At 38.7% G+C, this 19906-nt stretch overlaps 1 protein-coding gene across 2 annotated transcripts in view; it reads left to right on the top strand.

Annotated features, from left to right (window-relative positions):
* KDM5B (lysine demethylase 5B) overlaps positions 1-19906 on the top strand; it is a 76514-nt gene that overhangs the window by 29509 nt on the left and 27099 nt on the right. For both annotated transcript variants that reach the window (XM_045787639.2, XM_087857146.1), the window contains exons 3-12: positions 930-1052; positions 1786-1956; positions 7686-7820; positions 9610-9706; positions 10807-10916; positions 13064-13222; positions 13871-13990; positions 15460-15618; positions 17058-17239; positions 18520-18682. In XM_045787639.2, the coding sequence (XP_045643595.1) occupies positions 930-1052; positions 1786-1956; positions 7686-7820; positions 9610-9706; positions 10807-10916; positions 13064-13222; positions 13871-13990; positions 15460-15618; positions 17058-17239; positions 18520-18682 (1419 nt within the window). The remainder of the gene's footprint in view (positions 1-929; positions 1053-1785; positions 1957-7685; positions 7821-9609; positions 9707-10806; positions 10917-13063; positions 13223-13870; positions 13991-15459; positions 15619-17057; positions 17240-18519; positions 18683-19906) is intronic.

The raw sequence follows: 19906 nt of genomic DNA on the forward strand, positions 1-19906 counted from the left end.
CTAACTTTGAGGCCTTAGACTGTGTTTGGGAACATCTGAACATTCATCTCAGTTTTGCTCTTGAGCAAAATAAAACTCCTAAAACTGTCTGACTTAAACTTAATTTTCAAGGAGGGGAAAAAAAGATGACAAAAAAATTTTTTTAATGACTTACAACAGTAATAATCTGTTAAAGGAATAACGTTTAGTTGGGAAAGTGTCTCCTGGTTTTCTGTTATCTTATCAGGACTCATTAAAATTGATACAGAATCGCTGTTGCAAATCCATTTTTAGATTTGTGTTTGAGAAAATAAGAAAATTCGTGCTTGGAAAAAACAGACCTTTAAAATACCCCATTTGTAAAAAGACCAAGAGGGGCATATAGAAGCTTAATTGTCTTATAATTTTAACCAATAACAGAATTGTGCTCATAGTGCTCCGTATGTGAAGCCCTTTTCGGAGTGCCTACTTACGGGAAGGCTTACTGAGTGTTTAACTCTCTGCTTGACGCGTGGTAGGGGCTGAATTACATTTTTGTTGAGTTAATGTATGATTACTTAACTAGCTTTATTTTGTATATTTTGTATTTATTTTGTATGTATTTTGTATATATTTTGGCAGTTTCTCTGTTGAATTCAGAAGTGATATATCACTTTATTCTTTTTTTTCTTTTTAACTTTATTTTAGAGAGAGAGAGCATGAGTGGGAGGGGCAGAGGGTGAGAATCTCAAGCAGACTCTGCACTTAGCACAGAGCCTCATGTGGGGTTTGATCTCATGACACTGAGATCATGACCTGAGCTGAAAGGAAAAGTCGGATGCTCAACCGACTGTGCCACCCAGGCGCACCTCCCTGGAATATTCTAGGAGTGAAAATACCACACACATAGATAATAGACAGGAGTTTTAAAATGAGCTAGGTAAGATTAAATTCATTGCTTTGTCATTTAGGCTCAAACTCGAGTAAAACTGAATTTCTTGGACCAGATTGCAAAGTATTGGGAGTTGCAGGGAAGTACTCTGAAAATTCCACATGTGGAGAGGAAGATCTTGGACTTGTTTCAGCTCAATAAGGTAAGAGGCTAACGGCCATCTCCCTCATTTTAGTGCCTTTCTGCTAGCATGAATTTGATCTTCCTCATCTTAAAAAGAAACTTATTGTTTGAAATATGTAAAATGAAATTCTCCGTTCACTTTAACAGTGATTGGGCTCTACTTATCAGGTCTGAAAGCCTTATCTCGTGAAATATTTTGCTGCCACATTTTGCGTGTGTCATTTTCAACTTAACAATATTTCTGTAAGATGCTCCTTTCTGTTTTATTACAGTTAAAACAACTGGGGCTTAGGGAGAAAATTGACCAAGCTGTAAAGGCTGAGTCATAATTCTGTACCTGAAATTCAGGTTCACTTCAGTGTAAAGCCTACATTCTTTCCCCCAAAATGGTGCCATCTGTCCTACTCCTTAGTTTATGGAGATTTCTGAGCATCACTGTGTTGGACCAAGTACTAGGGCTCGTTCTTTGTTAGAGATTTAATTGTTGATCTAGTTCTTCCCCCCAGAAAATCTTGACTGCTTGGGGAGCTAAGAAGTAGCTTTTGGGGGTATAAAATGTTCATGGACTATATTGTCAGAAGTGATCTTTTAATTTTCTAGCTTGAAATTAGTAGTGCATATATATTTTCGTTTGATTTGGGAAAGTGTATTTTTAAAAATTACCACAGCCAAGAACATTTTGTTCTTGGAGTCATACCTAGGTACGAGGGAATTTCCATATAGGCGTTTCTAATTTCTTTTGCTATTAACAGTTAGTTGCAGAAGAAGGTGGATTTGCAGTTGTTTGCAAGGATAGAAAATGGACCAAAATTGCCACCAAGATGGGATTTGCTCCTGGCAAAGCTGTGGGCTCCCATATCAGAGGGCATTATGAACGCATCCTCAATCCCTACAACTTGTTTCTGTCAGGAGACAGTTTGAGGGTGAGTATTGAGGCCAACTTTAACCTGTTTTATTTCGCAGTTTATTGGTATGTTGTCTTTAAGGGTGAATGAAGAGGCCTTAATTAATTCTGTGTGGAAGAAATTGTTGAGGAGACTTTGTTTTGTGAATTTTTCCTCCAGTGTTTGTGTCGTTCTGTTTTGAGAGCAGCCATACTTAGAAGTTTGTTTTTGAAATGAATAAGGTTGTGGAGGAAATAGCCTTTTGCTGTCGGAAGCCGAAGTCTATATTGAACTTCACTAAAGCTCTGTCTTCCTTATGCTTATTATCTTGTTATGGTTCTTGCTTTTGCATTCATATACTATGGAGAGCGTATTCCTAGTTGTCACATGAACATACGATCTGTGAAATAACTTGCCTACCTGTTCTCTTGCTAGTTGAGATCTCCAAGGAGATTTTCAGATAGAATGCTGATACGGGTAAAAGGTAGTGGGCTTAATAATGCTGGATAGCTAATGGATCCCTCTTCTAATAGTTCCTGTGTAGCCATGTTTGTTTTCTTACAAAAATGGTATCTGCCAACTTATTCAAATAAGAACTTTTTGTTGTAGGATGCCTGGGTGGCTCATTTGGTTGAGTGACTGCCTTGGGCTCAGATCATGGTCCCGGGGTCCTGGGATTGAGTCCCACGTTGGGTTCCCCCTGCTCTGCGGAAAGCATGCTTCTCCCTCTCCGTCTGCCTGCCACTCCCCCTGCTTGTGCGCGTGCCCCCCCCATCAAATAAATAAATAAATAAATAAATAAAATCTTAAAAAAAAAAAAAGAACTTTTGTTGTAAATAAAGTAAAACTGTATTATAAAATCTTCCTACTTATTTCAAGACCCTGATGGAAAGAATAATGTCGTAATCCGTTTACACCCTTTGAGTTATTCTAAGGCAAGAGCCGTGAGCCCTATAATTTTAAGAATTGTTACTGTGCTATAGAGAAGTAGAAAGATAATAACATAGTTTCAGAGGGTAAACTACTAATCAAAACTCTGTCTTGATATTATAGACATACCATCTGTAATGCTCAAATCCTATAGATTTTTATAGCATTGCATTTTTCCATCCTCTTTCTTTCTTGATTCCAGGGGAGCTTTCTTTTCAGCTTAGAAGAACATGATCAATCTAATATTCAGAAAGTTGTCATTTTTAAATGTACATGTGGGAATGTTCAATGAACCCAGGGATGAAATTATTTAGAATGTTGTATGTGGAGCCTTTATGCCTCAGTTTTATAGTCAGATCTACATACAGTTGCCTACAGTAGATCTTCTCCTTATTAACCTTTCTGTTTCAGTGTGGAAGTCACAATGGTAAGAGGAAAGTCTACCTGCTTTATGGGTTGCAACATTTAAAAAATATCTATATACTTAGTGTAAGTTTGATAGTTGAAAAGCATGTAAGCATTTTTTCAGTTGTAGTCTGAAAGGAATAGTATTTAAAGATAACTTTTACAAACATTACATTTTCAACACATATAAATACTTATTGAGGGGCCCGTTGTGTGCCAAGTATGTTCTAGGCATTGAAAGGTATTCATTGCAGAAAGCTTAATAACAAAGGAAAGTGTGATGAAAATAAAATCACTCTTAATCCTCTCATCTGTTTTTTTCTGAGGCTATTTTTATGCATGTATACACACACTGGGATTGTATTCTTCATTTACAGTATTATAACCTGCCTTTTCTCTGCTTAATATATCATGAGCATTTGTCATGTCCTTGAATATTTTTGAAGGCCTAGTTGAATGACTCTGGCATTCCATTTTTATAGCCAGACCTTGATTTCTCCATTGTTGAATGTTATATTTATTATACTGTGATGGCCAGTTTTTGTACTTAGTTTTTGGCTCATTTCTGATTTTTGAAAATAATTCTTAGAGAAAGGATATCTAGAATATGTATATTTTAAAAGAGTGGAAAACGCAATACCACCACATACCAATTAGAATGGCCAAATTCAGAACACCGACAGCACAAAGGGTGGCAAGAACAACAGATGTTTTCATCCATTGCTGGCCGGAATGCAAAATGACACAGCTACTCTGGAAGACACTGGGCAGTTTCTTAGAAAACTAAACATACTGTTACCGTACAATCCAGCAGTCATGTTCCTTGGTATTTACACAAAGGATTTGAAAACTTATGTCCACACAAAGCCTGCACACGGATGTTTTTTAGTAACTTTATTACTCTTAATTGCCAAGACTTGAATGCAACCAAGCTGTCCTTCAGTAGGTAAATGAACGGTGGTATATCCAGACAATGGAGTATTATTAGGCATTAAAAAGAAAAGAGATCTAAAAAAAAAAAAGAAAAGAGATCTCAAGCCATGATAAGACAAGGAGAGGAGCCTTAAATGTGTATCACTACGTGAAAGAACCAACATGAGAAGGCTACATATACTGTATTTTTCCAAACATAGTATTCTAGAAAAGAAAACTATAGAAACAGTAAAACGATCAGTGGTTGCCAGGGGTTTTGGGGCAGGAGGGGGGCGGGGAATACTCAGAGCACAGAGGATTGTTAGAGCAGTGAAAATATCCTGTATGGCATTGTACATTTGTCCAAACCCAGAGAATGTATACCCCAAGTGAGTCCTGATGTCACCCGTGAACTGTGTCGGTTCATCACAGTGCCGCTACTCTGGTGGGGGATGATGACAATGGGGGAGGCTGTGCATGTGGGGGGCCGGGGGTATAGTCAATATCCACCTGCATCTTAACTATGCTGTAAACCTCAAACCTCTCTAAAAAAATAAAGTCTCAATATTAAGAAAAAAAATGATGCCAACAAAGGAATTGTTGCAAAGGGTGAACCGAAGCCTAGAGTAAGTTTTGGGACACAAGAAAAGTTGAGCAGAGATATGCTAGTGCAGTGGGACAGAGGCTCCATTCCTGTAGTCCTGTGTTTTCTTCTGCTTTTCTTTTTCCTTTTTTTTTTTTTTTTTAAGGTTTATTTATTTTAGAGAGAAAAGTGGGGGAGGGAGACAGAGGGAGAAACTCTAAGACTCTGCCATGAGCTTGGAGCCCGGTGCCAGGCTTGATCTCACCACCCTAAGATCACAGCCTGAGCCAAAAGCAAGAGTTGGATGCGGAACTGACTGTGCCAACCAGGTGCCCCTCTTGTATTCCTGTGTTTTCTAAGTGTCTTGGCGGATCGGTCTGTCTCTGTAGGATGGTGTCCTCATGTTGTGGTATTAGTCACCTCTCAATCCCAGTTTCTCAAAGGTTAAAATTAGTCTGCATGTACTAGCAGTGGATACAAAGCAAACACATCAGTTGTATGTTTGCAGTTGTGGTTTGGAACAAAATAGTAGAGCTCTGTGGGCACCTGGGTGGGTTAAGCATCTGCCTTTAGCTCAGGTCATGATTCCGGGGTCCTAGAATCAAGTCCCACATTGGGCTCCCTGCTCAGCGGGGAGTCTGCTTGTCCCTCTTCCTGTGCCCCTCCCCCCGCTTGTGCTCTCTCTTGCTCACTCTCTCAAATAAAATCTTAGAAAGCGATGCCTCAGTGGGTCAGTCAGTTGAGCGTCTGCCTTTGGCTCAGGTCATGATGGGATCCAGCCCCACATCAAGCCCCATATCGGGCTCCCTGCTCAGCCGGGAGCCTGCTTCTCCTTTCCCTCTGCCTGCGGCTCTGCCTGCTTGTGTTTTCTTTCTTTCTGTCAAATAAACAAATAAAATAAAAAAACTTAAAAAAGTAATAAAGCTGTTCGTATATATTCTGAAAGTTTCTGAACTTGATTTTACCTTAGATCTCTAAAGTCCTTATGGAACAAAGCAGACCATAGTTTATGGAACTGTTTGGACTTAGTGAGAGATAGGGACCACATATATAAACTCTGGATTTCCTTTAAAAAAAAAAAAGGATTGTATTTGTTTTAGGGAGAGAGAGCGCATGACCACAAGCGGGGGTGGGGGGAGGGAGAGAGACTCTCCACTGAGCACAGAGCCCCACGTGGGGCTCAAGACCTGATCTGAAATCAAGACTCCAATGCTGGGGCGCCTGGGTGGTTCAGCCGTTAAGCGTCTGCCTTCGGCTCAGGTCATGATCCCAGGCTCCTGGGATCGAGCCCCGCATCGGGCTCCCTGCTCCGCTGGGAGCCTGCTTCTTCCTCTCCCACTCCCTCAGCTTGTGTTCCCTCTCTCTCTGGCTGTCTCTCTGTCAAGTGAATAAATGAAATCTTTAAAATAAATAAATAAATAAAATCTTAAAAAAAAAAAAAAAGACTCCGATGCTTAACCAACTGAGCCACCCAGGTGCTCCTAATCTCTCTATATCTGACCATCCGCTTTATAAAATTTCCTTGATTCCAGTTCAGTTCATATTTACGTGATCACATATACTTTTAGGTCTCAAATAGAAAGTTTATGAAATACATAAAAGAGGTTAATTTAGATGATAGGCAGGTTTTATTCCCATCTGCATGCTTTCATTAAATATACTCTAAATGCTAAATTTGAGGACTTGTTACAGAATGGAGGGTGGTATTCCATACCAATTTAGTTAACGTTTCCAGACAAATCAGTATATGAGTTTAGTTAGAATGAACAGAATATTTAATATATATAGGTTGTTGTACCAGTGGTAGATTTATTTACTTGTTTAGAATATCAAGTAATCTATCAGTTTTTCTATAGTGTATTACATTTTTTAAATGTTAGAAATAGGTTTTGTTAGATGATTGCTCTGCCTTTGTTATTCTTGTTTTCCCCCCCATTCTCTGAATTCTTTCTGCAAATGTTAGGAGGAAGGAACCAATAGTGAGTGAGACTGTGTGGTAGTAATGGTACACATAGAGCCAGGAGTTCTAGAACAGTATTATTTTACTGTGTCTTACTCTAGCATAGATGATATATTTTATCCTGAGTGGTTACAATTTGGAACCTGCTTTTAAAAATGCTTCTTGTGATACTCGTGGGTCCTGTTATGAAGGAGTGTTGCTTACTTGAAATTCGTATTAGATTCAGTGGTAATATTTTGATGTTACCGTGTTTTGTTGTGTTGGCATTAAACACCCTCTATTGGCAAGCTTAGAATCAAACTGAAAAATAATCAAAGCAAGAAGGAACTCTTGTCTGATCAGAGCTGAAGTTACTGCTGTGGGCTGCCTTATTAGTCTTTGTCTTATGAGTTAGACCTTGTAGGAGTATGTTGAAGTAAGTGAAAGCACTAATAAGAAGAGAACACTTCAGTCATATTACCTGTTTTCTCAATTCAGATGATATCTTTGATCACAGAACATTGCTAGTTATATTTGAAACTGCAGGATTCAAAAAATGAGAAAACCTTTGGGTTCCATATTTTATGACTCTAAATACTATAAAAAATCAAATATTCTCAATATGGAAAGTTATTTTGGAAACTTAAAAGGAGCCTTTCTAACAGTTTGAGCCTTCAATTAATTGGCAGTTGCAAACAGAGATAATTGCAAGTGGCTCATTGGGAGTGCCTTGAGCCTGCTGTGGCCTGGTGTAACCTGATGTCATGAACAGTTTAAATGAATTGAAGCAACACCATTCACCTGCTAAAAATTTTTTAAAGCTCTTATATGTGTGTGTGTATATGATTGGTAACTGCAGACTTGTGTTTATTTAGATTTTAAAAATTACAGACCTTTTATGTATCTGTGTAAATAACTGTCAAGTATACCTTGCAAAATACATTGGAATTCCTAAAAAAGGAGGGAAAATTCATTAATAAATATGTGTTTTATTTCTAGTGTCTGCAGAAGCCAAACCTGAGCACAGACACGAAGGACAAGGAGTACAAACCTCATGATATTCCCCAGAGGCAGTCTGTGCAGCCCTCAGAAACATGCCCCCCAGCCCGACGAGCAAAACGCATGAGAGCAGAGGTGAGAGCCTCATGAGGTTGATCAGACGGAATCTTTGAGCCCTTGTACCACTGTCTGTCTGACGCTGGGTTTCTCTCATGCGTGTGCTCTTCATCGCTTTGAACCTTGTTAACCTCAGAGAAGGATGCTGTTTGTATTCTAGCTTTTACACTTGGGGAGACTGTACTGTCAAAGGGGTAAGGGATTGAAGAATTCTTTCTAGGTTTATGCTGCCTGGACAGACAGCTGCTTTATTAACAGAGTTAGGAAGAATGGGCGTTCACTGTGATGGTGTTTGGCTTGCCTGTTACCCTCATAAAGTTAGGCAGTGTTTATTGGGGATTAAGGCTAGGGAATAGAGAACTGGGTATTCTCCCCCCCCCCCCCCCTTGAACAGAGGTTAGAGAATAGTGAAAGCTGTTTTTCTCAGAGTTCCTGAAAAGGAGTATGGAATCTATGGGAGACATTTATGCTAAGACAGAAAATAATTAGGCAGCATGGGGGTAAGCACATTGAATATATAAGATGAAATGAAAGAACATGAGGGGTGATCAGGAGGAGTGAACAGATGAGAAAGATCGTTTGCCTCAAGATTTTTCTGCTCTGAGAGGTTTCCCCTGGGAAAGGGAGAAGTTTCCTGGTTACCTTGTTTCATATAGAGGTGTGAAAGTTTGGGGTTCTTACCTAGGTTGATGGACACGTAAGTGTTAGGAATCCGTGATAATGTATTAGGAACATCTTAGAACTGGGAGGCCTCGTTGCATTAATCGGGTATCTAAATCAGTCTCTGGTTATTAGTAATTATTGGTTAAGATGAAAAAGAAAATAGCTATTTTGTTTTCTAAGGAAGTGGATATAAATAGGGGATTATTTTTAACTTAGGTAAGTTAGAAATAGGAAAAAATTTAGTGACTCTGGTTTTCTAATTAAGACTGCCTCAGAATAGGAAAATAAGGTTGTTTGAAGCCCATAAGCATGCTTAGATTTCATTAGTCTAAAAAATTCTTGTTTGAGCACATCTTGATCTTTAAATGTGTAAGACATGCACTGGTGCTATGGATGCCTAGGTTTGCCTTGATTAGAGACTTATTGGGTGATGATAGCACCCTGGGGAAAATTTTGTCAGCAGTGGACATCCTGAATGAACATGGGCAGAAATGATCAAGTGTGGTTCCACAAACACTTCACAAAAGTAGTTTTGCCTTATCAGTAAGTATTACCACTTTGAGAAACATTGGAAATTGAGACTGACTTAATGATAGGGGAATCCTTAATAATTTAGTGATGTTAGAAGAGTAGCTTGTAATAACAGTTTAATAGAAGAATTAATAGAAAATTATTATGGAAGCTGAGTTTTCTGTAAATGTGAGCCAACTTTGGAAGAAGCCAGCAAACTCTTCTAGGCTAATGAAATTATGATATTTATATAACTTTTAAGGATTTGGCTTAATGATGACTGAATTAAGCATAAGGTGAGTAGATGAGAACTGGGAAGCTTCTAGGAGGAAAATCAGAGCTGTTTCCAGTGGGGTAATGACACTTCCACTAATTTGTTCCTGATCCTTTGCTTCTTCCCTATTTTTTGACCTGTCAAAGTGGAGATACTCTTGTAACTTCTCAAATTTTTTCCTTTCTGTAAATAATAGTAATTTTAAGGGTAAATCTCACCTCTGTGGGGAGAGAGAAGCATGTTTTGAATATTTATTTATAAGATAATTTACAAAATTATAGTCACCTGGAGATTTCATTTGGATTTTAGAAGACTTCTTTTTTAAAAGGAAATATTTATGTATATGACAATTTTTTAAAGGCCATGAATATTAAAATAGAACCAGAAGAGACAGCAGAAGCCAGAACTCATAACCTGAGAAGACGAATGGGTTGTCCAGCTACAAAATGTGAAAATGGTAAGAAAGTTTATCCGTGAGTAGGAAAGAAGTAAAAAGGAAATCAGTAAAAATAAGTATTCATTTTTTAAGGAAAGTAAAATCTTGATATATGTTACTGTCCCTATTCTCGGAGTTAGTGACCAGTAGAAGTAAACATGCATATTAGAAATATGATCGAGTTTCTCAGCTGTCACTAATTGCTACTTTGAAATTTTGTTAAATGGCATTCATTGAAAAAAGTGATTTATGAGCAACATAGGTGCCTTTGACTGGATATCTGATAAGTTTATTTCAGGAATGGCAGGCAGACATGGTTTCTAAATCTGAATTTTAGTTGATAATTGTTTGGGTAGCCATTGCTCGATGTCAGTCACTGAGAGGTAAGTTCAGGACTCTAAAAAGAGAAGTCCTAAATCCTATATGGGCAGGCACATACAAATGAAGAAGTTTTTAAAATTGGTTCTTCTTAGTGTTTGATGAGTTTAGTGGAAAAGCAGCACAATGTAGTGGAAAGTAGGTGGATTTTTAAAAATATAGACCTGAATCTGAATCCTGGCCTAACCACTAATTTTAGTTTTATGAACTTAGATATTTCTTGATTTAATGTCTGTTTTATTATCTTTGAAACAGATTTGTTGCAAAAGGTTAAATAATCCATGGAAAGCATTTAGCACAGCACCTGCCTACCATAGGATAGTTCATTAATTGATAGGTACTGTTTTAGCCAAAATTCTGTCTTTGGAGCCAGGCAGTAGTCATAGGTTATGGAGAGATACTCTATAATGTGGAGGAAGTACAGTTGGTGAATTGTTAGTCTCTTACAGTTAAGGTCAGGAGCAACCTGCTTTCATCAATAGATGTTGTGCCTCGGTAACGTGTTGTTAAGAAGACTATATCTTCAGCTCCTATTTTAAAAGCCTACAACCATGAGCAACATCTCCAGAAGTACCCATATCTGGTAACACTGGGTGCTGCTGCTCTGCTCCTGCATTGAAAAGAAACAAGGAAATTGTGTTTGTGTCCTGTGTGTGCTTGGGGGAGGGAGAGGTGAGAGGTGAGGGAGCAAGGTGTGAGCCAAGTGTAATTTGGGAAGCACTAACTCGGATTGCCTCTTACAGAGAAAGAAATGAAAGGCATCGTCAAGCAAGAATCCATTGAGAAGAAAGAGTACATTGTAGAAAGCGAGAAGGAAAAACCCAAGAGCCGATCTAAAAAAACCACCAATGCTGTGAGTTGACATGTTTAAACACTTTTACCCCTCATTTTAACCTTTTGTGCCTTACTTAGGACTTCTAGCTTAGAGTGTCACAATTAAAAGAACTTTTCATGTCCATTTATAGTATCAGTTTTTAATCAAGGAAATGTACAAATGCATTATGAAGATAGTAGTAACATATGGGGGGCATTCACAGCCGTTTTTCTGGACTACGTGCAGTTTAGAGACAAATAATGGTGAGCTGGATTATATATGGAATGTTCATAAATCACTAGATCACCTCCAGATGAGCTGAGAGGTAGATCAAAAATCAGGTTGATGTTTTCCAACTTTACAACAGGGAAGGAAAAGGAAGATAGGAATAGGAAGGAAAGAAAAGGAAAGGAGTTGGGGGGATAGGAACTGAGGACCCAACAAGAGTTGGAGGACTAGGCAGCCATTTACTCAAATGGAAACTTAAAAGTAAAGCTTGAGGACATTACAAAGGATCTGGTTGCTTTTTTTCTTCTTTGTCCCCATCTGAGAGCTCAGTGAGTAGCTTGACAACAGTGGTTTTTAGTTTGGAATTTGAAATTATTCCAATTAAGTGTTGCATTTCCTCCCCCCCACCAAAAAAAAAAAAAAGATACAATCAGAAAATGATCAGAACCCAGGTTTTTATTTGCTACAACAAAAAGACTGAAAAAGTGAGATTCCCTGATCAGTTGAGTTCTTGGCTTTCCGTATTATTGGGTAATGTATTAGTTTGCAAGAGTAATGTATTAGTAAAAAAGTATCACAGACTGATGGGCCTAAACAACAGAATTTATTTTCTCATGGTTCTGGAGGCTGGAAGTCTAAGGTCAAGGTGTTGTAGGGTTGGTTTTTTCCTGAAACCTCTCTCCTTGGCTTGTGGACGGATGTCTTCCCTGTCCACGTGGCTTTCCTTTATACCTGTCTAGGTCCTAATCTCTTCTTGAATACTAGTCATATGAATTAGGGCCTACTCATTATGATCTCATTTTACTTTAATTAACCTCTTTAAAGACCCTGGTTCCAAATATGGTCACATTCTGAGGTACTTGGGGTTAAGACGTCAAGATACGAATTTTGGGGGAACAGAGTTCAGCCCATTAACAAGTAATAACTATGTATTATTATCACTGTGTTTGGGGAACTTCTTAACCATGAATCCTTAATTAGAATATAAAGTAATTTAATGTGGTTAATGAACTTAAACATGGAAAAATTGAATTTTTTTCTTTATAAATTCTATTTTTGGTTAAGCTGGTAATTTATTACCAAACATGTTCTTCTTCTAGAAGATTATCATTCTCTAAGCTACCGGAAGCTAGATATCTTAGTGACAAACTTTAAAACACACAGCTGAGGGGCACCTGGGCAGCACAGTTGGTTGAGTGTCTGACTCCTGATTTTGGCTCAGGTCGTGATCTCATGGGCCGTGGGATGGAGCCCCACTTCTGGCTCCCTGCTCAGCCAGAGTCTGCGGGGATTTTCTCTCCTCTCCCTCTGCCCCTCATGTGCATGTGCACACGCCTCCTCTCTTTCTCTCAGATAAATACTTTTTTTTTTTTTTTTTTAAAAAGAGAGGGGGGCATGAGAACTGAGATCGTGACTGAGCCAAAATTAAGAGTTGGATGCTTAGGGGCGCCTGGGCGGCGGCTCAGTCGTTAAGCGTCTGCCTTTGGCTCAGATCATGATCCAAGGGTCCTGGGATCGAGCCCCACATCAGGCTCCCTGCTAGGCGGGAAGCCTGGCTCTCCCTCTCACACTCCCTTTGTGTTCCGTCTCTCACTGTCTCTCTTTGTCAAATAAATAAATAAAATCTTAAAAAAAAAAAAAAAAAAAAAAGAGTTGGATGCTTAACTCACTGAGCCACCCAGCCTCCCCTAAATAAAGAAATCTTTAAAAACATACACACACACACATAGCTGACAAGGTTTTAAGATTAGACTTTAGTGTTGGGAATGCATTAAGCATTGTAAAGTATCTTATAAAAGGTGAAGCATTTTTATTTAAAATACCTCTTATGGGGGGGTAATTCATTTTCATTTGAAGGATGGAAAGACTAGATTATGCCACTATCCATTTCGTTCTTAGAATTTCATAAAATCGAATGGAGCTCATGCTCCTTTGTTCTGTACCTGTTTTCATTGCAGGTGGATCTGTATGTCTGCCTCTTATGCGGCAGTGGCAACGATGAGGACCGGCTTCTCTTGTGTGACGGGTGTGACGACAGTTACCACACCTTTTGCTTGATCCCTCCTCTCCATGATGTTCCCAAGGGAGACTGGAGGTGTCCTAAGTGTTTGGCTCAGGTAAGAATTAATGGCAGAGCTAGCGTTTGAAAATTTCCTTCAGAATATTTTTTGTTCGCTTTGGGTTTTAGATTTAGCAATTGATAACAGTGAGGCTCATGAAAAAAAGTGGGCTGGGCCTGATTAGGAAGGAGGTCTTGGCAGTGAGTCCCACAGCTATGCAGGGAGCTAAGATGCAGAAAAAAATTTTTAACTACACTTAAAACATTTTTTATTTAAAAAAGCATTGCATGCTCTCTGCAAAAATTCTTAAGACTGAATGACTTAGAAGAGTATGATTCGGGGCGCCTGGGTGGCACAGCGGTTAAGCGTCTGCCTTCGGCTCAGGGCGTTATGGGATCGAGCACCACATCAGGCTCCTCCGCTATGAGCCTGCTTCTTCCTCTCCCACTCCCCCTGCTTGTATTCCCTCTCTCGCTGGCTGTCTCTATCTCTGTCAAATAAATAAATAAAATCTTTAAAAAAAAAAAAAAGAGAGAGTATGATTCAATTGATAGACAAGTTATTTTGATGTATGTCCATCCAGGCTTTTTTCTGTTTTAAACACTACATAAATAATTTTACTAATCTGTTTTTTAAAATATATAAATAAAATATAACTACGTATATATAAATATTCTTTTTACCTTTTTTTTTTCTTTTTGGCAGGAGTGTAGTAAGCCACAAGAAGCATTTGGCTTTGAACAAGCAGCCAGGGACTATACCCTTCGTACTTTTGGGGAAATGGCAGATGCATTCAAATCTGATTATTTCAACATGCCAGTCCATGTATGTACATACATACTGCTTTGATTTGGAATTTTAATAAGTTTTAGAAAAAGGTATATCTGAAGACAGTTTCACCTGGCACGTATTTTTGATAATCATTATCATACACAGTGAAACCTCTAATTTGTTGAATGGTATTAAAATTCCACAATATGTTAAAACGCATTCTGAGTTTTCACTTGATTTCTCTAAAGATGGCCTTTTCCACACGAATCATAGAGCAGCAGTAACAGGTTTTTAATAAAGGAAATCATCAGGAATCCTTCTAGTCCAACAAATGTAATTTAAAGAAAACTTCACAATTTATTGAATGACTCCAATGTGCCAATCCTGCTGTGCACTGGGAACACATTTGTATATTATAAGTTAGTATTGTAAACTTGAGGATGAGTTCATTTAAAATTCTCCCTTATGCTCTTAGAAGCATAAACATGTTTTGTTCAGCATTTAACATTCTGTCAAGTGAGTACACCAGAATTAAATGGTTTTCTGCCCTAATTCTGGACACTTAAGCTGTGTTTTTCTCACTTACCAACAAAGTGCTATAGCAGACACTTCACACATGTAGATCTCTTTAGTTGGATTATTTTCTTGGGATGCTTATTGAGGTCAAATGAGAGTATTCATCTATTCCCCCCTCCTTAATGGCTGTATCATTTATGGGAACCCAGAAGTGTGTGTGTGAACTCGTTTTTCCCTGATAGCACTAACATAAGCTGTTAAGTTAAAATGTTTGCTTACTTAATGGGCTTATAAATTCAAGTTATACTCCATTTGAATTTCGTTCTTTTGACCACTCGTACATTGTATGATTTCCTGGTATGTTTGCTTAACCAGTCCTGGTGGTGTGCATATTTAAGGCATGTAAGTTACTTTTCTCTCGACTTGCAGCAGATTAACAGCAGATCCTAGACATACAGTCTGGTGGCTCCTTATACTATGCATGCGGCTACAAAGTAATTGCTCTTTTGTTCATATTTTGCACTCTTTTTTCATCATGGTTGCCTGCATTACTCTCAGCTAGGTCTAGTGCAAGGAGTGAAAGGATGGAGTCAGGTGATGTGTTCAAATACATCTCAAAGGATGAAATGTCATTCAGACACAGCTATTATTACTTTATAATGGTCAACCAAGTTATATATTGTATTTCTCACACACAAGAACATCTCCAGGTTCTGGTTGTCAGAATTTTGCTTTCCTTGACTTCCTTTTAGTGTAGTGGCCAGGTTGGTGATAGAAGAACATGAATTCTTAATCAGTACTTACTTTTTTAGTTATCAGATTGCTTTTAGAAAATAATGTCCATGTCTAAATTGCCTGGGATCCATTGTGGAACGTTATGGATATAATTTTCCTTAGGATGTTGTCCTGTGATTCCTGTCACTTAGCTAATCTCTTCAGATTGGTCATGGGTAGTTTGTGAGTGTCTGAAAATTCAGTTTTTGTCTTCTTTATTGTTTTGTTTCCAGATGGTTCCCACAGAACTAGTTGAGAAAGAATTTTGGCGACTGGTAAGCACTATTGAAGAGGATGTCACAGTAGAATATGGAGCCGATATCGCCTCAAAAGAATTTGGCAGTGGCTTCCCTGTCCGAGATGGGAAAATCAAGCTGTCGCCTGAGGAGGAGGTAGGCTCTAGCTGTGAGGCACTTCTGTTTCAAGCAGAGACCTGTGTTTAAAGCTAATAGTTCAGCATATCCTTATCTAAAGGGCATAGTACGGGATTAATAGCCTTACTGCAAACGTGTATGTAGTTGGAACTTGAATTATTAATTAAGATTCTGTTTGGTTGGCTTGAAATAATTTATGATAACTTTCAGCACATTTTTGATTACCAGATTCTTAAAAAAAATATATTTTTTGAGAGAGAGAGAGAGCATGAGCAGGGGAGAGAGGCAGAGGGAGAGAGATAAGCTGAGCAGGGAGCCTGACACGGGGCTCTTGTCAGGATCCCAGGACCCTGAGATCATGACCTGAGCCAAAACCAAGAGTTGGACACTTAACTGAATGAGCCACCCAGGCACCCCTGATTACCAGATTTTTAATGATTTGAAGAAAAGTAGAAAGAGCCCACAGAAGAATTCTAGTCCCAGCTGTTCAACTACATTGTGATGATATGGGGAGATTACTTAACCTCCCTTTGCCTTCAGTCTATAACTGTGGTATCACCTTCCGAAGAAAATTTGAGGGATTTGGACCAGACCTAAATTTATCTTTAAACTTACAATGTTTATGAGTTTATTATTTTCCACAGTAGCAAACTTCTAGGAAGGTTTCTATTTCTATCTTAGTATGAAGTCAAATTTTTAAAAATCTTTCTGAAATCTGACATATACATAGAAAAGTACATAATCACGTGCACACCTTGATGAATTTTCACAAACTGAATACACCCATGTAACCAGCACTAGAACAAGAATTAGGACATTACCAGTTATTACCAGACCTTACCACAGAAGTTCCCCTTTTGTCCTCCCTCTTTCACTACCTTCCTTGTCTCAGGACAACCACTATCCTGACTTATAACACCATAGATTAGTTTGCCTGGTTTTTTTTTTTTTGTTTTTTTTTTTTAAACATTTTATTTATTTATTTGACAGAGAGACAGCCAGCGAGAGAGGGACCACAGGCAGGGGGAGTGGGAGAGGAAGAAGCAGGCTCCCAGCGGAGGAGCCTGATGCGGGGCTCGATCCCAGAATGCTGAGATCACGCCCTGAGCCGAAGGCAAACGCTTAACAACTGAGCCACCCAGGCGCCCCTAGTTTGCCTCTTTTTGAACTTGATATAAACAGACTCATACTGTGTATTTCCTGTGCAGCCAGCATAAGAGGAGGGTGGGCAGATACAAAAGTATATACTATATGAATCTATTTATATAAAGCTCAAAACTGAGCAGAAGTAATCTGTGGGCATATAAGAAATTTACATAGTGGTCTCCCCTCCTTTTCAGCAACCCCAACCTTTTTATTTTGAAGGAGACTGTTTTCAGCCAGCTTTTTGAAACATTGAGAATCTAAAATGTTATCATGTATGTTAAACCTTTATACCGTTTTTGTTTCCTTTTTAGGAGTATCTTGATAGTGGCTGGAATTTGAACAATATGCCAGTAATGGAGCAGTCTGTCCTTGCTCACATTACTGCTGATATATGTGGCATGAAACTTCCTTGGTTGTATGTGGGAATGTGCTTTTCTTCATTCTGTTGGCATATTGAAGACCACTGGAGCTATTCAATTAACTACCTGCACTGGTAAGAAGTTCCACATAACCTATGAATAGTATGCAAGCTGGGCTGGAAACTTTTTAAATATATCTGAAGAGTAACGAATTGTTTTTTCCTTAAGTTTTCACTACTGTTGAATCAGGCATCTTAACAAGTTAAGGCAGTGGTTCTTAAGGATTCCTAGGAAATCCATAAATCCCCTGAAATTGCACACACACTAATTTTCAAGTATAACATGTTTTGGGGGGAGGGGGATAGACAGCTGTTGGTGAAAGAAGCCTTTACTCATGGAAAAATTAAAAAGCAGTGAACGTTGCTTTTACTGTGGCGAAATCCCATTCCGTGACAGTGGCAGCCCAGATACCCTTTGGAAGAGTCGGGGAATATAGGTCCCAGAGTGTCCTCCAGGTCCTTGAGACTGCCAGCTTCTGTTTTGTTGTGCTGAATTCTGGCATCATGGCACATAGTAGAATGGGCTTCATCCGTGCATGTGTGCATGGAGGCAGGGTGCAGATATTCAGACTTTTTTACTTTTTAAACTCTTTAGCCAAAGCCATTTCTTCTTTCACATCTGTTTTTACCCCCTCCATTTCCTTTGCTTTTCTAAGTATGGAAACACTTGAAGATCTGTAACTCGCTTAAATCCCCACACAAGGAATTTGAGGATGTGCCACAAGAAAGAGCGAGCTGGGAAATATATGTGGAGCATCAGTTCTGCCTCCCTAGGCAATTGCTCCCAGCTGTAAAATGAAGATTATATTTACCATACCTCACAGGGATGTTACAGATTAATTGGTCGACAGTTTAAAGTGCATTGAAGAATAAGAGCTCTTTAGAATGCTAATTGCCTTATTAGTGTTTGATTTAACCTCGCCTGTCAGAATGGACAAGGGAAAAGGAAGATGGAGAGTTGCCATCCCTTGTCAGTTGCTATAAGAAATTGTGGTAACCACATATCCTGCAGCTAATGTGATATCTTGTATTCTTAGAAATTCTAGATATTTACATTTTCTAAAGAGTCAGATAAGAATGGGAGGGAGGAGAGGGACCTCAGATGGAAAGTCTCGTATTTAAACTCTATTACTTGAAGGGAGGAAATGCATCACATATGTTCAGATCACATTTCTAATGACACTTACTCAGTTTAAACATTTCCTTTGTAGCGTAATCTTACAAAGCAGGTTCTGAAAAATATGACTTGTTAACCATTTTGTTTGTGTTAGTGTTGCAGACTGATTTTTTTTTCTAATGAAATTTCATATTTATGTATTTCTTGAGATTGATTTATTTTTACAATCTGTTCGCAGGGGTGAGCCAAAAACCTGGTATGGAGTCCCGGGGTATGCTGCCGAGCAGCTAGAAAATGTAATGAAGAAACTAGCTCCAGAGCTCTTTGTGTCCCAGCCAGATCTTCTCCATCAGCTTGTGACCATCATGAACCCCAATACCCTGATGACTCATGAAGTGCCTGTATGTTCTGGGTCAATTCTCCTGTATTCAGGCTTAATTCACCACTTCTCTTCCCTGTTACTCAGTTTTTTATAAAGTTGGTTTTGTTATGTGTGTTCCATACCATAACTGGATAGCAGAAACAGCTGTTTGGTAGAATTTGATACTATATTGCAATAAGCCAGTAGGACTGGATCCTCAGACACCATAAAAACTAATTTGTTGCAGCTAATAACTAGGTTGCTAAGGAGCCATATTTTGCAAATACTAAGTGTGATCCTTTTCTTTTTTTTTTCAGTGTCTGATTTAGGCTTTCTAAACTATAGTTTTTCCTTATAACTTCAGTCTTTCAGTGCAACAAAACAAAAATCTCAATGTTATTTGTCTGTATAAATTACTGTGAAAATGTCTAGGTTCTGTTACAATTAGATCTAAACTCTAGTGTCAGAATCCTTCATACTCTGTCCATACTTAAAAAAATAATTTATGGAATCTACATGAACTTAATTTTGGATGATAAACTGAAATGATTTACATGCTTGGTAGATACTAGTTTTACCACCACCCCTAGTTAAGCTTGCTTATTTATTTATTAATTTTTAAGATTTTATCCATTTGAGAGAGGGAGAGCGCACGTGTGTACAAGTTGGGAGGGGCAGAGGGAGAGGGAGAAGCAGACTCTCCACTGAGCGGGGAGCCCCAAAATGGGGGCTCCATCCCAGGACCCTGAGGTCATGACCTGAGCCAAAGGCAGCTGCTTAACTGACTGAGGCACCCAGGTGCCCCTAAAGAGAAAATTCATTTCAAGCTCTTGAGCTTGGAATTAAGGGTATCTTCTCTAGGCTGAAAGGTTCTGTTGGTGTTATTGCCTCTGAGGTTGCTGTACAGTGACACTTACTTGTATACTGGCTTCCTGTTGGAGAATGCTCTGAAGATATTTTGGGAGGCCACATTGAAGTGTTTGAAGTTGAGGGTTCCATCTTAATTAGCTAAGTCAAATGTAAACGATACATGTACTGTGCTACAGTGAAGTCCTGATGTTGCTGTGACCTGAATTTCACGCTTTGGGGTTCACAGGCTAGTAAATGGGGGCAGATGGAAAGGATTTTTCTTTGAGGGATTATACATTATTCATGGACAATAGCTTAGAAAATAATGACCAGTAACTACCAAAATGCCACCGTCTCCTCGTTGGTATTTTTCACATTGATTTTTCTCCCCTCATATTGATTGATCTTTCTGATT

This window comes from Ursus americanus, chromosome 2 (assembly GCF_024610735.1).
Source record: "Ursus americanus isolate L20-20 chromosome 2, mUrsAme1.1.p, whole genome shotgun sequence".
In the NCBI taxonomy this organism is placed as follows: Eukaryota; Metazoa; Chordata; class Mammalia; order Carnivora; family Ursidae; genus Ursus; species Ursus americanus.